Genomic DNA, 21,278 nt, shown 5'->3' on the forward strand with positions numbered 1-21,278 from the left:
CAGTTAGTTGGGTGAAAACAAAGTCATGCTATAAGGTTAAAAGATCATTGCATTAAGAATATTGAAATTTAAAAGTTTAAAAATGTAACTTAGTCAATCACATAATTTTCATCCCTAAACTTGCCTGATGTTGTAGATGCATTTGATAATACAATATAATACCATGGAGAATATTTCAGAGAGATTGTCATTTTTCCTTTTTTTGAATTTAATTGAAACATTTTGCCTTCATTATTTTTAAGCATTTTTCTTAATACCCTAATTTTATATGTTTCCATATTCTTTAATGTTGACGTTGCTATGATTACCCCTGTAATAGCTTATTTGAGGTTATTTTCTTTTTCCAGAAAGTTTTCTGAGCCAACATCATTCAAACTATCTTAGCATAGCCTGCCTATGAAATAAAAAAATGTAAATAAAATAGCTGATTTTCTGGTTGCAACATGAACAAAATATACTTCAAAAAGTTGAGCCTTCATTTTTTGTTCATTTTAGACAGAATCTTAATATGCAGATCAGGCTGGCAGGGAATTTGCTGAGCAGTGCAGGTTGCCCTGGAACTCATAATGTGCTGTATTAGACTCCTAATGGCTGGAATTAGAGGTGTGCACCATCATCTTTGACTTAAAACTCATTTGGGAATCTGAGGGGGCTACAGTAGCTTGAACCTAAGGCTAAGTGAGTACTCTGATACTGAGCTATATCCCCAGCTCAGTTCTCCATCATTAAGGTGATAAACAGGAACACAAATCTTTGTAATATCGGAAGTTTACCTGCTGAAGTAGGCTCTTCTTCATCTGATGCTACATTCAAGGGAGGGAGAGGAAGTGGACAGAAACAGAGGATGGAGTGGCAGTGGTAGGGGAAGGGTAGGAGAGAGAAAGAGAGAAAAAATAAACATTAATATGCAAATAATCACTGCAAGCCAATGACTAATAATTTTGGCATATACTAGAAATTTTTCATTGCCTAATGGAATTTACTTATAATTAATTATAGGAAATTTAAATAGACGTACACATTATTTAATGTATGTATTTATTATAAAGGACCAATTTCTTGTCCTAATTGGATGGAGTTTTTGTTTTTGTTTTTTGCAAAGAAGACTGACTTTAGTTAGTTTATGTACTTTTAAACAGTTTTTCAAAATATAAGTCAGATATAACATATAGATGCTGGGTATGGGCCCCCAGAAGTTGACAGGATCCAGAGAGGAGGCAAGGAGTAGATGAGGGAGGAAGTGAGCTATGCCATGGTGGTGGTGAGAATCTTGCAGTCAGAATGCTTCTTTATTTAAACAGAATTAAGTAACTAGGGGTAGATTTATGCTGGTCCAAAACACAGATCATACCATTTTTGTTCCTGGACATGTGTTTAACTTTTTCTCTTGCACATCTGGAGTCATAAATTTAGTCATCATTGATAGAGTTACATTTTATAATCATTTTTACTCATTAACCCCATAACCCAATTTTTAAGAATCTAGAGGCATAAGACAGCCTGTTCTCAGGCTGTTAGTTCTTGTGTCTTCAAGGACGCTAGATAGAAAAAAAACTCCCATGCCAGCCTGGGCAGATTGCCATGTCCTGAGCAGTGTATTATTAACTGTTAATGGTCAGAGTGTCCATGAAAAATCCTCAGGCCAAAGCTACTATAGTTATTATGCAATTTCTGGCACAATACATTATATTACACTTTATATCTTTATAGAATTTGTTTATGTGTCTAATCCTAGCATTCTTTTGTCTTTGGTCATATGACACCACAGTGGCTCTGCACACGTTAACATTTCTAAGAAAGGGAGGCACCTCATTCTTTTATCATTTTTCTACACTGCTGTTTGTCCATCAATATAAGTCCCTGCATGGCAAAGGTAACTTCAGCTAATCTAACTTTGTTTCTGTATATGGCACATGATCGCCTAAGTGTACAGCAGGGTGAGGCTTGTAAACTGATCTGTGGCCAACTCCTCTAGTCAACCGAATCATGTTGACCTTTTAAAGTTTGCTTTGATTTGATTATCTTATTTCTGAGTGAGGACAGGGGCAAATGTTATAAGAATGTCTCAGAGCCTCATAAAGAGACCTCTGGCTTCTTTAGTCACAACCTCCAAGGCGTAAGGAAGACCTTCGAGTAGATGAGACTATCTTCCTAAAAGTGGGAGGGGTGGTATGCTCAGGACTTTCCTGGGGAAGCTTAGAAGCAGTACTCCTGGGAGAAGGAATAAAGGATTCATAAAAAAAAAAATTCCATCAATCCAATATCCCCAAGTAGAATAAATATTAAAATATTCCTAAGTAGGCAATATGTGGAGATCAAAACCCAAAGTAGCACAGCAGCCATCATGTGACTCAGCTTGGCTGGATCTTCGTCAAGCAGCTATGCTGGCTCTATGAGTTTTGCTGGTCTCATCGGATATGGCTGTGCTAGTTTCCCCTTTTAACTTTTGATATTAAGGGTCTGTAGATCTTGTTGCATGGCATGTACAGCATTTCTCAGTCCCAGGATTATGACTGGAAGGACACAAACCCAAATAAACACAACTCCCAATATATGATTCACTTCCTGTTTTCTATTCAATTAAAAGTCATTGTCAACAGCAAAAGCTTGTATTCTGTGTGATAGAGCATGATTATTATTAAATCCTACTGATTCAAAACCACGTTGAAGTTTTCTAAACATAAAGACCCTAGTGAACATGCACTGTGCATATCCTGTCTGTCATTTTCCTATCCCATCTTCTCCCCGCAACACTCAAGCATATACATTCAGTCATTGACATGTACCACACTCACTTTAAGAATCAGTAATGACAGATGATACTATGATAAAGGCATGGGGATGTGCTTTGTTTGTTGAGACAAGGTCTCACTGTCTACCCAAGGCTGATCTGGAATTCTATGTATTGTAAATTATCCTTGAACGCACACACTTGAAGTGTGTGCATACTTCCCAAGCCTCCTGCCCCAACTGTGGGAATTACAGCTGTGAACCATGACCCCCAGCTTTATGGATGGAAATTTTAAAGAATGGGTCCAGATAGTCTTCTCATGTATTTGTCAGCTCACATAGGGCTAAACATGGATAGTATAAAAGCAGAGATCATAATATAAAAAAAATATTATCCTACTGCACCATTTCAAAACCCTGGAGCCAACGTCTGTCTCCTTGTCAAACTAATTACTTAGAATCCTTTTAAATGGCACTAATTTGTAGCAGGATAGAAATATTGACATGTAATGTTACTATGTTATATAAACTATAACTAATGAAAGTGTTAATCATGCTGATTCCTGCTTTGAATGTGGAGGTGTTTCAGAGCAGTGAGATTGCAAAGCAATAACCTAACGCAGTGTGTATGTTGGGATGGAAAATAGAAATGGTAAGAGTGAAAAGCAGAGTTCAAATGAGTAGCTTGACAATTCCTCATACAATCTACCTGTTTACCCTTATATTCTCACACAAGTTCTGGGCAGAGGGATGTCTGCTCTGTGCACAGAAACAATTTGCCCAAAATATTACCATTGAATGATATGTCAAAAGCCAATAGTATTTCACTTGGTTTGTAATGGTTTAAAATAAAAAAAAAATATTAAGTTGAATGGGTTATAAAGTAGCTTTGTTCCCACTTGATTTGTTAATCAATGTATCCTGTGTAGCCAGAAAATGTTCTCCACTCTTTCCATTAAAGTCCCAACTCCGCTGGGTACCCTTGAAACAAGCTTACTTTGTGCCTCTACAGTACTTTCCACTCCCATTTTGGCTTTCCTCCTTGGCACATAAAGAAATAGAGAGAGCAAACCTAGTTGGCACACATGACATTGAAAATATAAATATTTAAAAAGCTGTTTTCTGTTCCATCACATCCAAAATATACCATAACACATCCACTGAGGAAAGTTTCTGGTAGCTTCCTAATTCATCGGTAGGAAAATGTCAAAAAGGCTTGCAGAAGAGCTGACTTATGTGGGTCATTGCAAATATGTGGAGATTTAAAAGGATAAAAGTAAATACGCTTATAGCTCTTCATGTTACAAGCTTAAACCCATTTAGTTCACAAAGCAACCAATAGCTGAAGATTAGTGAGGTTACAAAGGTTCTAGCGACTCCAGAATTTTTCGGAAAACTGTCCATTTGAATTTGAGATGACAGTAGTTTCACTGAAAAACTATAGTCTTTCCTTGTACCTTATTGTCCAGGAAAGGCTGATTCAGTGCCTTCTCGGAAAAAGGAGAAAAACATATGACCAAGAGTCTGTTGAAATTTGTTCACTCACAAATTGGGACACGAAACGAGGACTGACCCGATTCCCGATAATGTCAACTGGACTTAAGCCTAAGTAGAAATGAAATAATGAAATACAATCTAACATTAGGGCTGAGGAGATAAGTCTTTTTAGGGGAAGTTCTCCATGCCTTGTACAACGCAGGAATATAAATAGAAAAGTGAGAGCCTGATTATAGTTATGCAGAGCATGAAAAGACAATGATACCCAAGGGTGAAGTAGTAGAATTGCCACGATTTTAACTGTGCAGTGAATGTATAAGCCAGGATATTTCAAAGTCTCCAGAAAGTCCCCCAAAGGCAAGTATAAACTTAGTGTTGTTGTTTGGGTTTTGTTTGATTTTAAAACCAATGTTTAAAGAAGTAGGAAGAGGGCCACACAGCACATGCCTTTAATGCCAGCACTTAGAAGGCAGAGGCAGGTGGATCTCTGAGTTTGAGGCCAGCCTGGTCTGCAGAGCAAGTGTCAGGACAGCCAGGGTTACACATAGAAACCCTGTCTCAACAAATCAAAAAAAAAGTAGGAACTGTTCTCAACTTATATTTGATCTTGGCATACTTTAAAGTGTTTTTACAACACGTGGAAAGTATAGAATTAGCAGGAGCAGAGTGTTGTATAGAGTTTTATTTCTATGCAACATCTCCCTTGATTTTCCATAATATTTAGAAGTCAGTAACTACTACACATAAGTTTGATATACACATGTTTACCAAGGCACATATATAAGAATAAGGACTTGTATTAGTTCATTTAACTGATTAGCAGTTATTTAGTTGTGTGGAAAGGCCTCTGTGCAGGTTAATTATATCACTGAGCAAAACATCAAAAAGTATTAACAGGTGGTAACTCAAGTCCCAGGATAAAAATAAAACTTAAAGTTGATATCAACAGTCCAAATAACGATATTTCCAAGGAACTTGGGTCATGGAAAGTACTGTCATACTACCCATATGACTTGTACTCTTACCATTTTATTCTTAGAGTCATGGAATCAGTGGTTTCTAAAGATGCTGATCTGACCCCAGCCAGTCTTGTTTAGTTCTGGAAATTAATACACAGGCACCAAGCAAAACAACTGATAAAATAATTGTTGCTCAAGTCAACTATTAGAGGCACCGCAATCCGTGTTAGGACGACAGACAGTGAAGAAACATCTGACCTACAGGAATTAACCAAATTCTGTCTTTCATCAAGCACAGCAAATTCTCCCTTGGTGTTTCTTAAAATGTTGTAACATTTTATACATATTATGAATTTGAATTTGAATTTTGGGTGCTATCCCAGGCTACTGCATTTTTTAAAAGCTCTGCAGGTGGCTTGTCTGAATACTGCATTTTGAAAAAGATGGCTGTAGACCGTCAAAGGTTGATTAACTGGAAAGAAGCCATGGGTCCAGTTGGTGGAAGTGTTCTAGAAAGTTAGAAGCAGGGAAACATAAATAAAATAAAATCACTTTGAAGTGTATATTGCTGTTCTTTTTTTTTCTTGTAATATTGTCAAGATTTGTTGGGTATCTATATTATTGAATTTGGAGAAAACGACAATAGGTTTGACTTAAGGTACCTAAAACAAAATCTGCCCTCTTTTGTTAGCAATTGTCATTGTTCCAGAAACAGAAATAAGAATACCCCTTGCTTTCTGCAGGGTTGGTTCCAAATTACTCAAGTTTCTCATACAGAATGACACAGTTTCTGGATAAAACAATGTCCAACACTCATTATGCTTCCAGTGATTTCTGGACTTCATATAATATCTAATGTATCATAAACTACATGCAAATAGTTGTTATACCATATTGTTTAGAAAATAAAGTCCAGAATAAAAATATCTTCTTGTTTAGTGCAGAAGCAAATTATTTTCTATCTGATACTGGTTGAATCTCCCCCCTTAGGTGCAGAAGACTAAATTTGCCACCATTTGCCAACAAGACTGTGTAATGAGAAGTCTACTGATGTCAACATGGGGAGAAGCAGTTGGTAGGGAAGTGTTCTCATTTTTCTGAGAAAGTGTCTGTAAATGTATCTCTCATATTGATTCTCTCTTTCTTTCCTTTATATATGACCAGGAAGCCTATAGAACCCTAATGAGTTATCAAACACCTTAAAATAATAACTGATGCTATCTTTAAAAGGCTCACTAAAAATAATACATTTTTATGATGTAGTCTATCTTATATTTGAATGCTAAATCATTTACTGTGAATTATTAGACATTTATGTTCACATATATTCAGTTATAAACAATATTTTTGCAAGCCTATAATTGTCTATGAAATCTTTTCCATATTCAATGTTGCACTCTGGTGACATTTTAAGATACATTATTCAGTGGGTTGAGGACTATTAATATGCATACAGTTATGATTACCTTATATAAAATTTTATCAATATTGTGTGCATATATATTAAAGAAAAAGGAAAGAATCACTTCAAACTTAAACTTGGTTAGCTAACTTCAGAAACATTTGGAAACTCTATACTTGATGATCTCATGGAACCAGTGAACCAAACAGAACTTGAATTCTGATGAGCAAAACTATATTCTATACTATTGGTTAGCATACTGTTCAGGTAAACCCTAATCACTTTCAGTGTTCCTTTATAAAATTATTCTGGGCTGTATAAAAAATTATTTGAGGCAGTTGCAACCAGAAGTACACACAAACTCAGGCTTCAGGAACTCACTATCCAGCATGCATCAATATACTACACCTTCTCCTTTGATTTTGAAGTGGATCACTTTTTTTCCCAGATAATCTAGTGTGTGCATGTTTAGGAAGTGGGAGAGTACCTAGCTGAAGCAGGAGAATTTCACTGGAAGACTTCTTTGCTTGCCTACAGGCATTCCTCTTGCACCCCCTCAAGTCTTTTCCCTTTTCTCATTCAGGTACCAACTGTGAAGTACAATAATACTCAAACATAATTGTCTGTATATTATCCTAATAAGCTCTGATGCAAAACACAGGAACTTCTTCATTGGAAAGACTTTTGTCTCTTTTTGTGTTTTAAGCAATTCTCTCTGTACTTTTTTGTCCTTTTAATCCATCTGATTTTAAGTGAGTTTTTGTACTTGGATAGTTTATGTATTACAACAATTCTGTAGCCAATGTGACTTCACATCAAGTAGAGAAACCTCATTAGGAAATATAATCACTTATTATTCTGTCATGCATTTTTATATGGATACTTGATAACTCATAATGACTTAGGAAATTTTGTTTACTATGCCATAAATCCAGTTAATTTTGCAACAAGTACACTTTTAAGCATATAACTAACTACGAAATTAACTATTCTATAAGCAATAATATTCACTGATATTTTAAAATATTTTTATTTAACTGCAATGAGGTAAAGATGTTGATGATAATGTTTATATGTGATTACTCATGCCTATCTGATTAAGTGTTGTATGCTTGCATTATAAGGCAGAGACAAACAAACAATCCCAGACTTAAATTCAGTCATAAAAGTAATGTAGATTTTATTGCTTATGGAGTTGTTTTTGGAAAGACTTAAGGGAATCATTTAAAGAAAGCCTTAAGTTTTATGGGGTTTTTGTTGTTGTTTGTTTGTTTGTTTTGTTTTCTTGTTGGCCCAATGAGAACAGAACTAAGGGCATAAGAATTTCAGCTGCCTTCTTTTTGTGTATTTGAGAGTATGACAAAGATATATCATGGCTTTCCTAAAAAGCCCCAGGCAATCTAGGATGAGGTCAAGTCTACACTGTAGGAATTGCAGAGCATTTGGGTACAGCGAGACTCAGTGGACACAGTATTTGTACAGAAAATACACACCAAATCAGAAACTCCTCTTTTTTAAGACTTTCACATGCATTTTTGAGTCCTTGGTAATAATACAGCAGGCATGCAAATATAATCATAACATACAAAGCTAATCATATGAGCATATAGTTTGCATGCCCATGTTTTATATGCTTATTAGTTTTTCCCATAAACAGAGCTTCCTAAGAGAAGACTGAATCTAATTTTGCTTACCATATGAAAGGTAATTCTATTCTAGTGGCTGAAGCAGAGCTGGAGTTCAAAGGTACATGTCCAAACACAGTAAAGCTGGATGATCATTTAATTCTGCCATTTTTATTACTCAATAAAGCTCAACTGCTTTCTTATACAATATTACTAATATGTCAAAAAGAAAGCTTTGAGTAATCATATACATTTTGTCATATGAATCTCTATATATTTAAATAAATTATTTCAATAACTAAATTTAATTTCCTGTCTTGGAGCAAGAAAAGAAAGAGAGTGTATTTGAAAGACAAAGGGTACTCTAGTGACCATTTGATGATTTGTGAATAATTACATCTGCAATTGTTAAGCAAACTCAAAACACATCAGACAATAGAGTGTTAGCTGAGTGAGTTAATTACAAGAATCATATCATGCATGTTCTATGTTTGGTAGCAATAGAGCTCATGTGGGTTTTACAACTAATTATACACTGAAATATTTTAAACATCCTTCACAGTGAATTTAATAGTAAGGGATACAAATGAGGAATAAAAGCTAAAATGGAAACTTTGGTTTTACTATTTGCTATTGACTAAAAATATATTTATAAAAATAGCCACAAGTGTTAGAAAGCTAAGCAGTTGAGTAGCTTGTGTTGCATACATAATATGATAGCTTTTATTAAAGATGTATTTTCTTAGTTAACAATGTTAAGCTGCTTTATTTTATATCATAAAGGGACATACAATTAAATATTCTGATGATCCTAAAATATGTGTTGTTTAACCAGTCAACCCTCCTCCCATGTCTAAACTGATTCCATCTTCAAGGTTTAATTTCACATCAAACCCAGTCACTTACTTAGGGGAAATTAGTCTCCAGAATAAATAGTCATCCCCTCGTACTCTACACTGACTTTCACACTATAGCCTAGAAACTGTAGTAATCGAATACAGCTCACAATTATTTGCAGCCTCGTTTTCCATGTAGGACAATAGCCGTATTTTAAGGACAATGGTTATATATTAATTTCATATAGTGTTTATAATTGGGAATGAGTAAATAGTTTTAGACAGTTATCCAATTATAGAGATGAGAAAATGAAACCCAGTGGGTAAATTTATTGACTTATTATAATATCATTACCCTGGTAAAGTGATGGTAGGAAGTTAAATTAAAGGTACCCTAAAATGACTGACGGTCAAAGAGAAAAAAAATTTCAAGGGATAAAACAGATAAGAACTTACTGAAATTATTTTGACACTTATTCATTTTCAGTGATAATCCAGTCATAATATTTGGAAATATATATGAAGAGGATAAATTACCCTATGCCCTATGCTAAGAATGATTAATGTGGCCTGAAATACCAGGGACCTGAAATTATCTGTTCTCTACGTATGAGTTTGGTCACAGCACCCAAATCAAGTATGCGACTTAATAAGTAGTGAGGACTGATACTATCAGATTCCTGCTCATTGGATTTATTTCTGTCTGAGAGAAATGAATTCAACCTCAATTCATTTCCTTAAGTCTGGACAAATGACCTAATCTACAAAGCGAATGTGTTCAAACCCCCGAAAAAAAAATCCTACAATGTAATGGAAAGATCAGCAATATTGGCACAAAACTCAGTGACAATATCCACTTAAGAAACCACAGAATCAATGAACATAAAATGTTAATGCTGGTTAAGACTTAGGGATTGAGTGTGTTGGCAGAAAATCCACTGTGATTATGAGCTAGCATTTGCGTTAGAAAATAAAAATATATTCATCAAATCATCTAAGTTAACATCTCAAAAATGCATAATCTCTAATAAATTTTAAAGAAACTGTGTTAAAATTTTAGAACATATACAATTCTTCAAATAGGTTCTGTCTATAATATAATAGATTCAAAAATCACGCTATATAGCTTTTTTCTTACATTCTATTAACATTTATTTGTGTGAGCGTACATGTGTGTGTATGTCATGATGCATACCAGGAGGTGAGAAGACAATTAATTGTCAGGAGATGATCCTCTCAGTCCATGAGTCCAAGGATTGAACACAGGTCGTCAGACTTGGCAGCAAGAGCCTTTAATCTCTGAATCAATTTATTGCTCCCCTTTTTTTTGTATTTTGAAACATATCACACATAGTGGTTGTATTATATTTAGTGAGTATGGCCTAAAGAATAATTGCTCAGTTTTGTGACTATAGCATAATATATTTAACTGTTTTGTTAAGGATACTTGTATAGATTCTACTGTTTCTCCTCTGAAAAATGATGTTTCTAAAAAATATCAAATTCCATTAGAATCATGAAAAATATGAACCATATACATTACTTAATAAACTCATTAAGTAGAGAACAACCTATAATCCTAAACATAATACAAAATATTCATATTTTATAAATAATGATTTTTAAATAATCTATGCCATCAGCCTGTCTTCTACAGCATGTTTTTAATTAAATTGGGTAATATTATATTTAAATCTTCTTCCTGTGGGATATATTCTACTTTGATAATGATAACATCGACAGAGTGCAACTAAAACCTTCCCTACCCCTTGTCTACGTAGCACAAGACACAAAGTGGCTGAGTTATGTTAGCTACAGTCTTAGACCAGCAAACAGGGTTCCTGCTCTTCATTTCTGTAAAGCAATTGTGAGTGGGATTTTTTTTTCTGATCTCTCAAAAAGTTCATTCTTGGTATATATAAAAACTACTGATTTTTGTATGCTATTAATGTATTTTATAACTCTACTTAAAGTGTTTATCAAAATTAAGAGCTTTCTGGTAAAGTGTATAGGTTTTGCTTTAGGAAGAGAAACATGGCATTTGTGAATAGACATAATTTTATTTCTTCCTTTCCCATTTTTGTCCATTTTATATCTCTCTTGTTATTGCATTGTCTAAGATTTTAAACACCATATTAAAAGAGAGGAGAAAACAGGGAGCCCTACGTTGTTCCCTACTTTAGAAGAAATGCTCTCAATTATTCCCTGCATTGTATTACTTAGGCTTTGTATTTGCCATAATCTGTGCTAGCTAGATAGGCATCAGCCAGACTTGAAGGCATTTTAGGACTGACCCTTCTTTCTCTAAAGACTTGTAGCTTTGAATCTCATCTCTCGTCTCCTTGGTAATGGAACAATCTTAAGAAAGTGAAGAGTTAAAATTCTCCCAATATAAGAATTAAAATGACACATGAAGGGGGCCTGGTATTAGTACTTTGATGAATAATTAAGGAAAAAGTATTTCTTCCTGATCTCTGGTCCTATACACTTTAGCCTCCCCAAAAATAAAGATTGCATTACACATTTTAGTCCTTTATGTTAAAAGCGTATTCAACTGGGTCCATTGGTCACTTGACCAAGTACAACCCACCAGGAAAGCTGGTTCACCTGAAGATTGGCTAGGGATATGCTAAGTGACAATTAAACCATCCCTTTAATGAGAATGTGTACTAATTCACCCAGAAGCCTTGGCTTCAGCACTGCTGCATATGGGGCCGCACTCCTCACTCTCAGAGTTCCAATTCATGCATGATTTTCCTTTTCTCTGTTTCTGTGTCTTACAACATCACCTAAAACACTATTCATGCCTTCCTGACATGCAGGGTCTTCTCACTCTTTCTCTAAAAGACTTTTCCTCTGGACAGCTGCTTTCAGGCCTCCATTGCTGAACTTGACCGCTATCTTGAACTTTATCTCAAAAAATATGACTTTCCTTTTTCTTCAGTTCCATCTTGATCATTCCAGCAGGTTCTGATAGTTACAGCTTGCATGAACTACTGTTATTTATTTCTCAAACACTAATAAAAATGGTCCTCTGGCTTCCAACTGAGTCCTTTAAAAAATTATCAATGGGTCTAACAGCTTGTAAAAAAAAAAAAAAAAAAAACCTCAAAAACCCAAATAAACAAAAAACCTAATCCCCCAGTAGCATATAACAGATGATTGTAAGATGTCTGTGCAGTTTCAGTATCAGTATAGTACCAGCTTCATAGTATTAGGCCAGTATTCCCTTTCTTCTTCATGGAACCCTTTACGAAGAATTGGTGTTCCCTAAAATTGTTGGTATTAAACACCACAAAACAAGCCCTAACCAATAAAGTAAAGAAAGAGACAATTGCTTCTATCATATCAGTGTAATAAAAGGACAAATAAACATGAACAGAAACTTCAGAAATTACATTTTGGCACACTAAACAATATTCTTTTAATAAACAGGGACCTTTGAAGAAAACTCAAGCAGAAAATTAACAGAAATACAGATTAAACCCCCTTTTGAACATAGATGCAAAAATATTCAATAAAATTGTTGCAATCCCAATCCAAGAACACATGAAAGAGACCACCCACCATGATCAAGTAGGCTTTATTCCAGAGGTGCAAGGATGGCTAAATATACTGAAATTGATAAATGAAAACCACCATATAAACAAAGTGGAAGAAAAAAAATGACCATCTCATTAGATGCAGAACTGGCCTTTGACAAATCTGACATTCCTTCATTGTAGAAGTCCTGTAGAGACTAAGGAAGGATACAAAGGACATACCTAAACATAATAGGTCCATAGGCAACATCAACTTAAGAGAAACTTTAAAAAAAATTCACTAAAATCAAGAACAAGACAAGGTTGGTTACTTTCTCCATATCTATTCAATATACTACTTGAAGTCTTAGCTAGAGCAATAAGACAAGTGAAGGAGACCAGTGGTATACAAACTGGAAAGGAAGAAGTCAGAATATCTTTACTTATAGGTGATATGACACTATGAATAAGTGGCCTTAAAAATTCTACTGGGAACTCCTACAGCTGACAGTTTCAGCAAAGTAACTGGATATAAAATTAATACATAAAAAATCAATAACCTTCATTTATACAACTTACAAATGGAAAGAGAAAGAAATCAGGGAAACAACACCATTCCTAATAGCCTCAAAGTATTTATATATATTAATATTGTATAGATATTAATATTTGAGTAACTCTAACCAAGCAAGTAAAAGACTTGTATGATTAAAACTTCAAAGAAAGAAACTGAAGAAGCTATCAAAAGACGGAAAAATCTCATAGATCTGTAGTATTAACATAGTAAGATGGCATCTGACGAAAAGCAATCTACAGTGTCAGAGCAATCTCCAGCAAAATTCCAACTAAAAGGACAATCCTCAACTTCCTAAGGAAAAAACAACAACTACAAACCAGAATAGCCCAAATGATCTTGAACAATAAAAGAACTGCTGGAAGTTCCACCATTTCTGATTTCAAATTTTACTACAAAGCTATAGTAATAAAAAACAGCATGGTATTGGCATAAAAATGGACTTGTTGATCAATGGTATGAAACTGAAGATCCAGACATATATCCAAACACCTATGGACATTTGATATTTGATAAAGAAGCCAGAAAGAACACATTGAAAATAAGATAGCATCTTCAAAAATGGTGCTAATTAAAGTCCACATGATGTTAAAGAATGCAAATAGATTCAAACTCATCACCTTGCACAAAATTCAACTCCATGTGAATGCAAAAACTCAGTATAAAACTGTTTGCACTGAACCTGATAGAAGAGAAACTGGGGAATAACTTTGAACTCATTGGCACAGGAGACAGCCTCCTACACAGATACTGATAAAGCAGGCACTAAGATCAAAAACTAATAAATGGGACCTCATGATCTTTACACAAAGGACATTGCCAATTGGACAAAGTGGCATCCTACAGAGTGGAAAACGATTTTTTATCAATTCCACATCTGATAGAGGACTAATATCCAAAATATATAAAAATTCAAGAAACTACATATTAAATAAAACCAAATAATCCAAATAATCCAGTAAAAAATACAGATCTAAACAGAAAATTCTCAATAGAGGATACTCAAATGGCTGAGAAACACTTAAAGAAATGTCCAACATCCTTAGCCATAATGGAAATGCAAATCGAAAATACTCTGAGAATCTGTATTTCACCTTTCAGAATGGCTAAGATCAATAATACAAGTGACAGCTCATTCTAGCCAGGATGCAGAGCAAAGACAACACTCTTCTATTGCTGGTGGGAAAGCAAATTTATACAACCACTGTGGAAATCAGTATGGCGGTTCCTCAGAGGTTGGAAATCAATCTAACTCAAGATCCAGCTATACCACTTGAGCATATACCCAAAGAATGATTCATTCTACCACAAGGACACTTCCTCTACCATGTTCATTGCTGCTCTATTCATAATAGCCAGAAACTGGAAACCTAGATGTCCATACACTGAAATACAGACAAAGAAAATGTGGTACATTTACATAATAGAGTATTAATCTGCTGTCAAAAAATAATAATATGAACTTTGCAGGCAAATAGATGGAACTAAAAAACAATCATTCTGAGTGAGGTCATCCAAACCCAGAAAATAAATATGGTATGTATTCATTTGTATATTATATTAGACATTAAATAATGATAACAAGGCTATATCTGTAGACACTGAGAGGTTAGATGTAGAGGAAGGGACTAGGGGGGATTCATGGGTCTCCCTGGGGAGGTAGAATAGATTTTATTGGTGGACAGGAGTTAGGGGGATATGAATGGGAAGATCAGGTATGGAGAGAGGTTGGGGTTGAGGGATGGAATGGAACAGAGACAGTTAGAATTGAGGGACATTTGAGGGATAGTATGGAAACCTAGTATAGTGGAAACATCCTGAAATACATGAAGGCAATTCTAATGAGATCACCATATAATAAGGGTAATGGAATCCCAACTGCCTAACTCTTGTCACCAAAGGAAGCTTCCAGTGCTGGAAATGGGTCCAGGACAATTGAGTTATTGTCCAAAATGGTTCCATTGGTATCCCCAGCAATCCAGGCTGCTGCCAAGATAATAGGTTGCTCTCAAAAAGAGACAGCAAGCCCCATTGCTGAAGAAAACTCCCACACAACACAATAAACATGGAAAGGTCAAGCTATTGCCTACATAGAACCTTCACAATTATGTTCTAGTGTCTTTGGTATGGGAAAGTACTGTATAGGCTACCAAAAGTAAACACCAACCCAGTCACAAAACCTTTGATTTACAATGCTGTCCAGCCTGCAAAATATGCTAGGACAATGATGGCACAAAGTTTGTGTGAGTAATCAACCAATATCTGATTTAATTTTAAGGCTCATCCCACAACATGGAACACATACCTCACACTGCTTGATAACCAAGAACCAGAGACTAGATAGGCACAAGTCTACAGTACTGTTAAATACTACTAGAGAATTAAAAGGTAATAATAAAATGTCTTTGATGATAGGTCGGTACTTTATTCAGTCAACATCAGAGAAGCTTTCTCCTGTGGCAGATAGGATGAAATACAGAGACCCACTGACAACTTTAAGCAAAGAGAGAGACCTTGGAACATGTAACTCTAAATGGGATGTCTCCATCAAATCTTACCCCTCAGAGCTCATTGAACCCCAAGGAAGAAGGGGGAAATGTTTAAGTGCCAGAAGGGATGGAGGACACCAGGAGAACAAGGCCCTCTGATTCAAGTGAGCAAAGATGATATGAACTGATGCAGCATGTACAGAACTGACATGGGTCTGCACCAGGTCCTCTGCATATATATTATGTCTTCCAATTTAGCATTTTTATGGGACTCCTGAGTATGTGAATGAGTGGGTCTCTTATTCTTGTGTCTCCTCTTGGGCTCTCTTCCTTCAGCTGGTTTGTCTTGTCAAAATTTGATGTGATAATTTTGTTTTCTCATGCTATATTTTATATTGTTAGGTCTTGTTGTTCTCTCTTAGAAGCCTGTTCTCTATTGAGAGACAGAAAGGGAGTGTGGCTCCACAAAGAAGAGAGGTGGGGAGCAAGTGGGTAGGGCAGAGGGGAACCTATAATCAGGATATATTGTAGTATAAAAGAATCTATGTTTAATAAAGGGGAGAATTATAACCTAAAATACCACAAAAAGTTCATAGAAGCAACTCAAAATGATAGCACAACCTCTCAGTTCATCTGAGATATAGCACAGGTTATATTAAAAGAGAAATTTATAATTCTAAGTGTATTTAAAAAATAAGAGTGATCTCAAGATAACAATCTAATGATGAGCCATAAGGCTAGCAAGAAACAAGAAATCAAACTCAAATTCAGTAGATCCAAGTGACAGAATGTTAGGCTATAAACTAATGAAATAAAGACTAACTACAGGAAACATAGTATCAGTCAAGTAAAGTGCTGCTGTGAAAACATTAAAATGACATTGAGAAAGTCCTGGTCAAAATAATGAACAGAGAAAGAAGATTCAAATTAAAAATTGGAGATAAAATGAAATTATTAGAACAGATTCGAAAGAAATCCAGATCATTAGGGATCCCTTAAAAAACATTCATCTCAAAAATCTGGAAACACGGATAAGTTTTAAAAATATGAAAGTTCAACTCCAGGATACTAAATACAAACAGAACTCATGACAAACAATGCCATTGATGGCGGCCCATAACAAGCAGGGTATTGATGCAGTAATTAAAATTCCCCTTACAAGGAAAATCCCAGGACTGCAGGGATTCACTGCTGAATTTTACAAAACTTTCAAGAAAGATCATTTTTCTTTAAATGTTTAGTCCTAGCCGGAATTCAGAAAATTTCATATGGCTTGAAGGCTTGAAATAATGACTTTGCAAAAATAATAATCCACGTATCTTTTGAAACATATGAAAAAATGGTGAAAGGTGTAACTTGAAGAGAGAGGGGAATATTTCAACTGGCACTGCTTGTTTCTTTTTGGTCAAGGAGACATTTTCCTTCATGTAGTTTTAACTCATACCAGTAATGTACAGGGCTGTCCTCTGGACTGCATGGATGGAGCTCTACTAATGTAATGTTCATTGTCTGTTTAGCAGTGGGTTAATGACTGCTGTAGAATTTTTTTCTACTATTGAAATTGGATCTGAAATGAAAGGCTTTCTTTTTCCCCAATCATTAGGACTTTCTTGAAAGGGAAACAGAGTGTCTATGTTTAGATGTTAATCAACTGACAATGTGATTTCCTTTCGGAACAATTTGTCTCCCCAGGCTCCTCCCCGCCCCCTGCCTTGATTGGAATGTCTTTAAAGAACACAACTCATGTACATGAAAATAGACTCCTGCAAGTTTAAGAGGAAGACGTTGGAGGATGTCATAGGGCCATTTAGAGCTGTACTTTGACTTGGGCTTCTCATCTTTCAGGTGGCTTTTTTCAGAACCGGGCTTGCAGCTTAAAGGTAGAACGCAAGCTTTCTATGCACCAGCTCTGGATGTGAGCTCTAGCACTGACTAAATAAATAAATAGGTAAAAAGAAACAAATACATTTAATTTGTGGATGTATATCCTTAATTCATTGAAACCTTTAAAACTGTGTAAGAAATAGGCTCTTCACAACTTCTGAAAAATGAAATAAAGTCTAAAGTCCTCCATTCAGAAAGAAACTGTTCATAGCTTCTAGTTCAGGGCATCCTGCCTCTCACAAAGGAACTCCTCATGTCTCTTTCCCAGAGCTGGCCTCTAGAAAACAACAGAATAATTTGTCTATGTGACATGCCAAGCATTCAAATATTGATAGATCTTCCATGGTTCTTTAATTCTTTTTACATTCTCACTTACTTATTTAATTATTTTTCATTGTGGCAGGTTGGCCTACTGTTGAAAAATCTCAAACTTTTGGAGATATTTTAAAAATTCATAAGGATGTGAACAGTTCTCTGATATGGTTTATGTACCAAGAAATAAAATTGTGTTTTGTCTTTAGGCTACAGCCCTAAAACAAACTGATTTTGTACTAGCAACTAAAAGAGTAAAGAATTAATTTCCTTTTCTCCTTCAGACACATCTATAGGGTAGCAGTGCGCTTATTTTCCTCTTGCCAAAAGCTAGCTGGGTAGACTGAGAAACAGGAAGGCTCAGATGAGGTAACATGCCTGTGGTAAAAGTGAGGCGGCGAGGGAACAACACATGTGCAATTCTCATGTGTTAAAAGTATCTTAGAAGTGGAAAAGAAATGTAAATGTTTAAATCCCATTGAATTCTTAAAGATATTCTTCCAATATTTAATTTTTTCTCTACATATGAGAATTCAAAATGGGTATAGGTCACATATATTTGGTTATCATTGACAGACTGTAAAAGCACACATTTTTTCTTAGTAAAATGATTTGCTAGGTGCCCAGGACAAGGAGATCCTCTAGTTGCACAAAAGATGTGACCCATTGGATCTTACAAACTTTATCCCCCATCAAGTGACATTTCTTCTTGTTAAAGAGCCTTTGGAAAACTGCATAAACTGTTACTATTGTTCCTTTCAATAATTCATCTCTATTTAGAATTTGTAGGTTAGAAATTAGTATTGTCTGCCAATGAGTCACTTTCATGCATTTTCCAATCAACTTTTTTTTAGTCCCATTGACAACAATTAAAATAATTCATAGATTGAAAGTAGGAAACTAGGATACAGAATAAATAAAAGCAATTGAGAAAGGTGTAATTTAGAACCCTTGATCTTCAAATGAAAGGCCTGAGGAACTGAGGTACTGTTTTAAATTTGCCCCAGTTGCTGCTCAGGCTAGAGATTTGCATTTTGTTTTGGCAATAATTTCAAACTTAAATAATAACCAACACTGAGAGGTTCTAAAATCATGTTCTTGGGGGTAACTTTATTAATACCAATGAAACTACACAGGAACAGATAAAGGACAACTTAGAGGCCTTCTCATCCCAGGGCAGGCTGCCTTCTGGTTTTGCTACCAGTCTTTCCCCCAGAACCTTATAATCTGAGCAGACAACAATTTTATTTTTTTCTAGAGAGTTCTCACTTTTGCTACACTTGTGCTTTTAATCACGCCGCTTTCACATAAAATATTCTAACTGAAGAACCCCAGCTGATGAGCTACACTTCCCTTTGAGCTCATCTCCACAGTGAGCCATGTCATAGGATGTCGTCTGCAGGGCTGACCATGATCTTCATTCATGGAACGCCCAGAGCTTCTCTTCCTCTCCTGCAGCCATTGTTTTCTGCACTCTGTAATGACTATTGATGGAGCTGTTCACATCCTTTCTCAGCGGCATGTATCCCAAGGGACGCATCTTATCTGGAGGTCACTGAGAAAGGGAAGATTATCTTTTGGGGGTCAAGCAAAGCTGTCCAGCGATGCTGAATATACGTTGTTAAATGAAAGCTTGTAGTGTCCCTATTTCCCTTATTCAATATTTATGCAAAACTATACAGAGCCTATTGTTGATATACCATACCCAAGAACATAATATTGATGTGTTGTCATAAATTCTGACTTGGCATTTATTATGTTTTTAGAAGAGGGCCATTCTGCAGTCTTATAAAGAAAAATCAATTCATAAGTTATTTGCTCTAAGCATGCAAAGCTATATTCCTGAAAGGCTGATTCTTAATTATACAAGCATTACTTACATTATTCATAATTTTCAAATAATAAAACACAGGGTTATTTTCTCATAGCAAATGAGGTGATTTGTCAAATTATATGTTGAAAGAAAATTTTTTTAATAACATCAAAAGATGACAGTTAAATTACTCCTAGTTTTTATATTCAAGCACAGGCAGAAAAATCTGATCTCAAAATAATAGGTCAGGATTTATCCCACACTTCACTAGTGTTATTAGTGACTGAAATGGTCTAAAACTATGCAGAAGTGTAGGTGTTTGATCTCTGTATACAGCTTTTGAATTGAGTAGAAGGTTTAACTATGTACATTACTTAACTCTTAGATGGAACATACTATCATGTATGTACATTACTTAACTCTTAGATGGAACATACTATCATGCAGAAAGTGTTTTAAGAGCTTTGAATAGAGTGATTTGTTGAGTGTGTTTACAGTGTTGATCCATGTTTTACAGGTGAGTAGAGTAAAGTACAGGGAGGGTACGCAAAGTACAGTCATCTATAGGTATCTGTGGTACATTGGTCTCAGAAAATAGTCATCTATGTGTACATGTGGTACATTGGTCTAAGAAAGTACAGTCATCCATAGGTATCCGTGGTACATTGGTCTCAGAAAATAGTCATCTATGTGTATGTGTGGTACATTGGTCTAAGAAAGTACAGTCATCTATAGGTATCTGTGGTACATTGGTCTCAGAAAATACAGTCATCCATGTGTATGTGTGGTACAGTGGTCTAAGAAAGTACAGTCATCTATAGGTATTTGTGGTACATTGGTCTCAGAAAATATAGTCATCTATGTGTATGTGTAGTACATTGGTCTAAGAAAGTACAGTCATCCATAGGTATTTGTGGTACATTGGTCTTAGAAAATACAGTCATCTGCTGGGGGATGTCTTTCTGTATGTTGTGAATATATTTTGTTCCCACTGGTTAATAAATAAGCTGTTTTGGCCTATGGCAAAGCAGCTTAGAGGCAGGCATGAAATCCAAGATGACAGACAGGAAGGAGAAAAGCAGAGTCTAGAGCGATGCCAGAACCTCCAGGAGAAGCAAGATATGAAAGTACCTGTAAGCCATGGCCATGTGGCAACTTATAGATAAGTAGAAATGGGTTAAGTTTAAGAGCTAGCTAGCAAGAAGCCTGCCATAGGCCATACAATTGGTAATTATTATTAAGCCTCTGAGTGATTATTTTATAAGCAGCTATGGAACTATGGGGTTGGACAGGACCAGAGAAAACTTCCAGCTACGGTCATCCATGTATATTTGTGGTAAATTGATCTAAGAAAGCATAGTCATCCATAGGCATTTGTGGTACATTGATCTTAGAAAGTACAGTCATCCATCGTTATCTGTGGGACGTTGGTCTTAGTACAGTCATCTATAGGTATCTGTGGTATGTTGGTCTTAGATAATACAGTCATCCATGTATATTTTGGTACATTGCTCTAAGAAAGCATAGTCATCCATAGGCATCTGTGGTATGTTGGTCTTAGAAAGTACAGTCATCCATAGTTATCTATGGGATGTTGGTCCTAGACAGTACAGTCATCTACATGTATCTGTGGTAC

The 21,278-nt window shown here is 35.5% G+C and overlaps 1 protein-coding gene across 2 annotated transcripts in view; it reads right to left on the reverse strand.

Moving 5' to 3' along the window:
- Edil3 (EGF like repeats and discoidin domains 3) overlaps positions 1-21,278 on the reverse strand; it is a 457,317-nt gene that overhangs the window by 294,618 nt on the left and 141,421 nt on the right. For both annotated transcript variants that reach the window (XM_052743643.1, XM_052743642.1), the window contains one exon: positions 774-803. In XM_052743643.1, the coding sequence (XP_052599603.1) occupies positions 774-803 (30 nt within the window). The remainder of the gene's footprint in view (positions 1-773; positions 804-21,278) is intronic.

This window comes from Peromyscus californicus, unplaced genomic scaffold (assembly GCF_007827085.1).
Source record: "Peromyscus californicus insignis strain IS unplaced genomic scaffold, ASM782708v3 Scaffold_18__1_contigs__length_77618521, whole genome shotgun sequence".
NCBI lineage: Eukaryota > Metazoa > Chordata > Mammalia > Rodentia > Cricetidae > Peromyscus > Peromyscus californicus.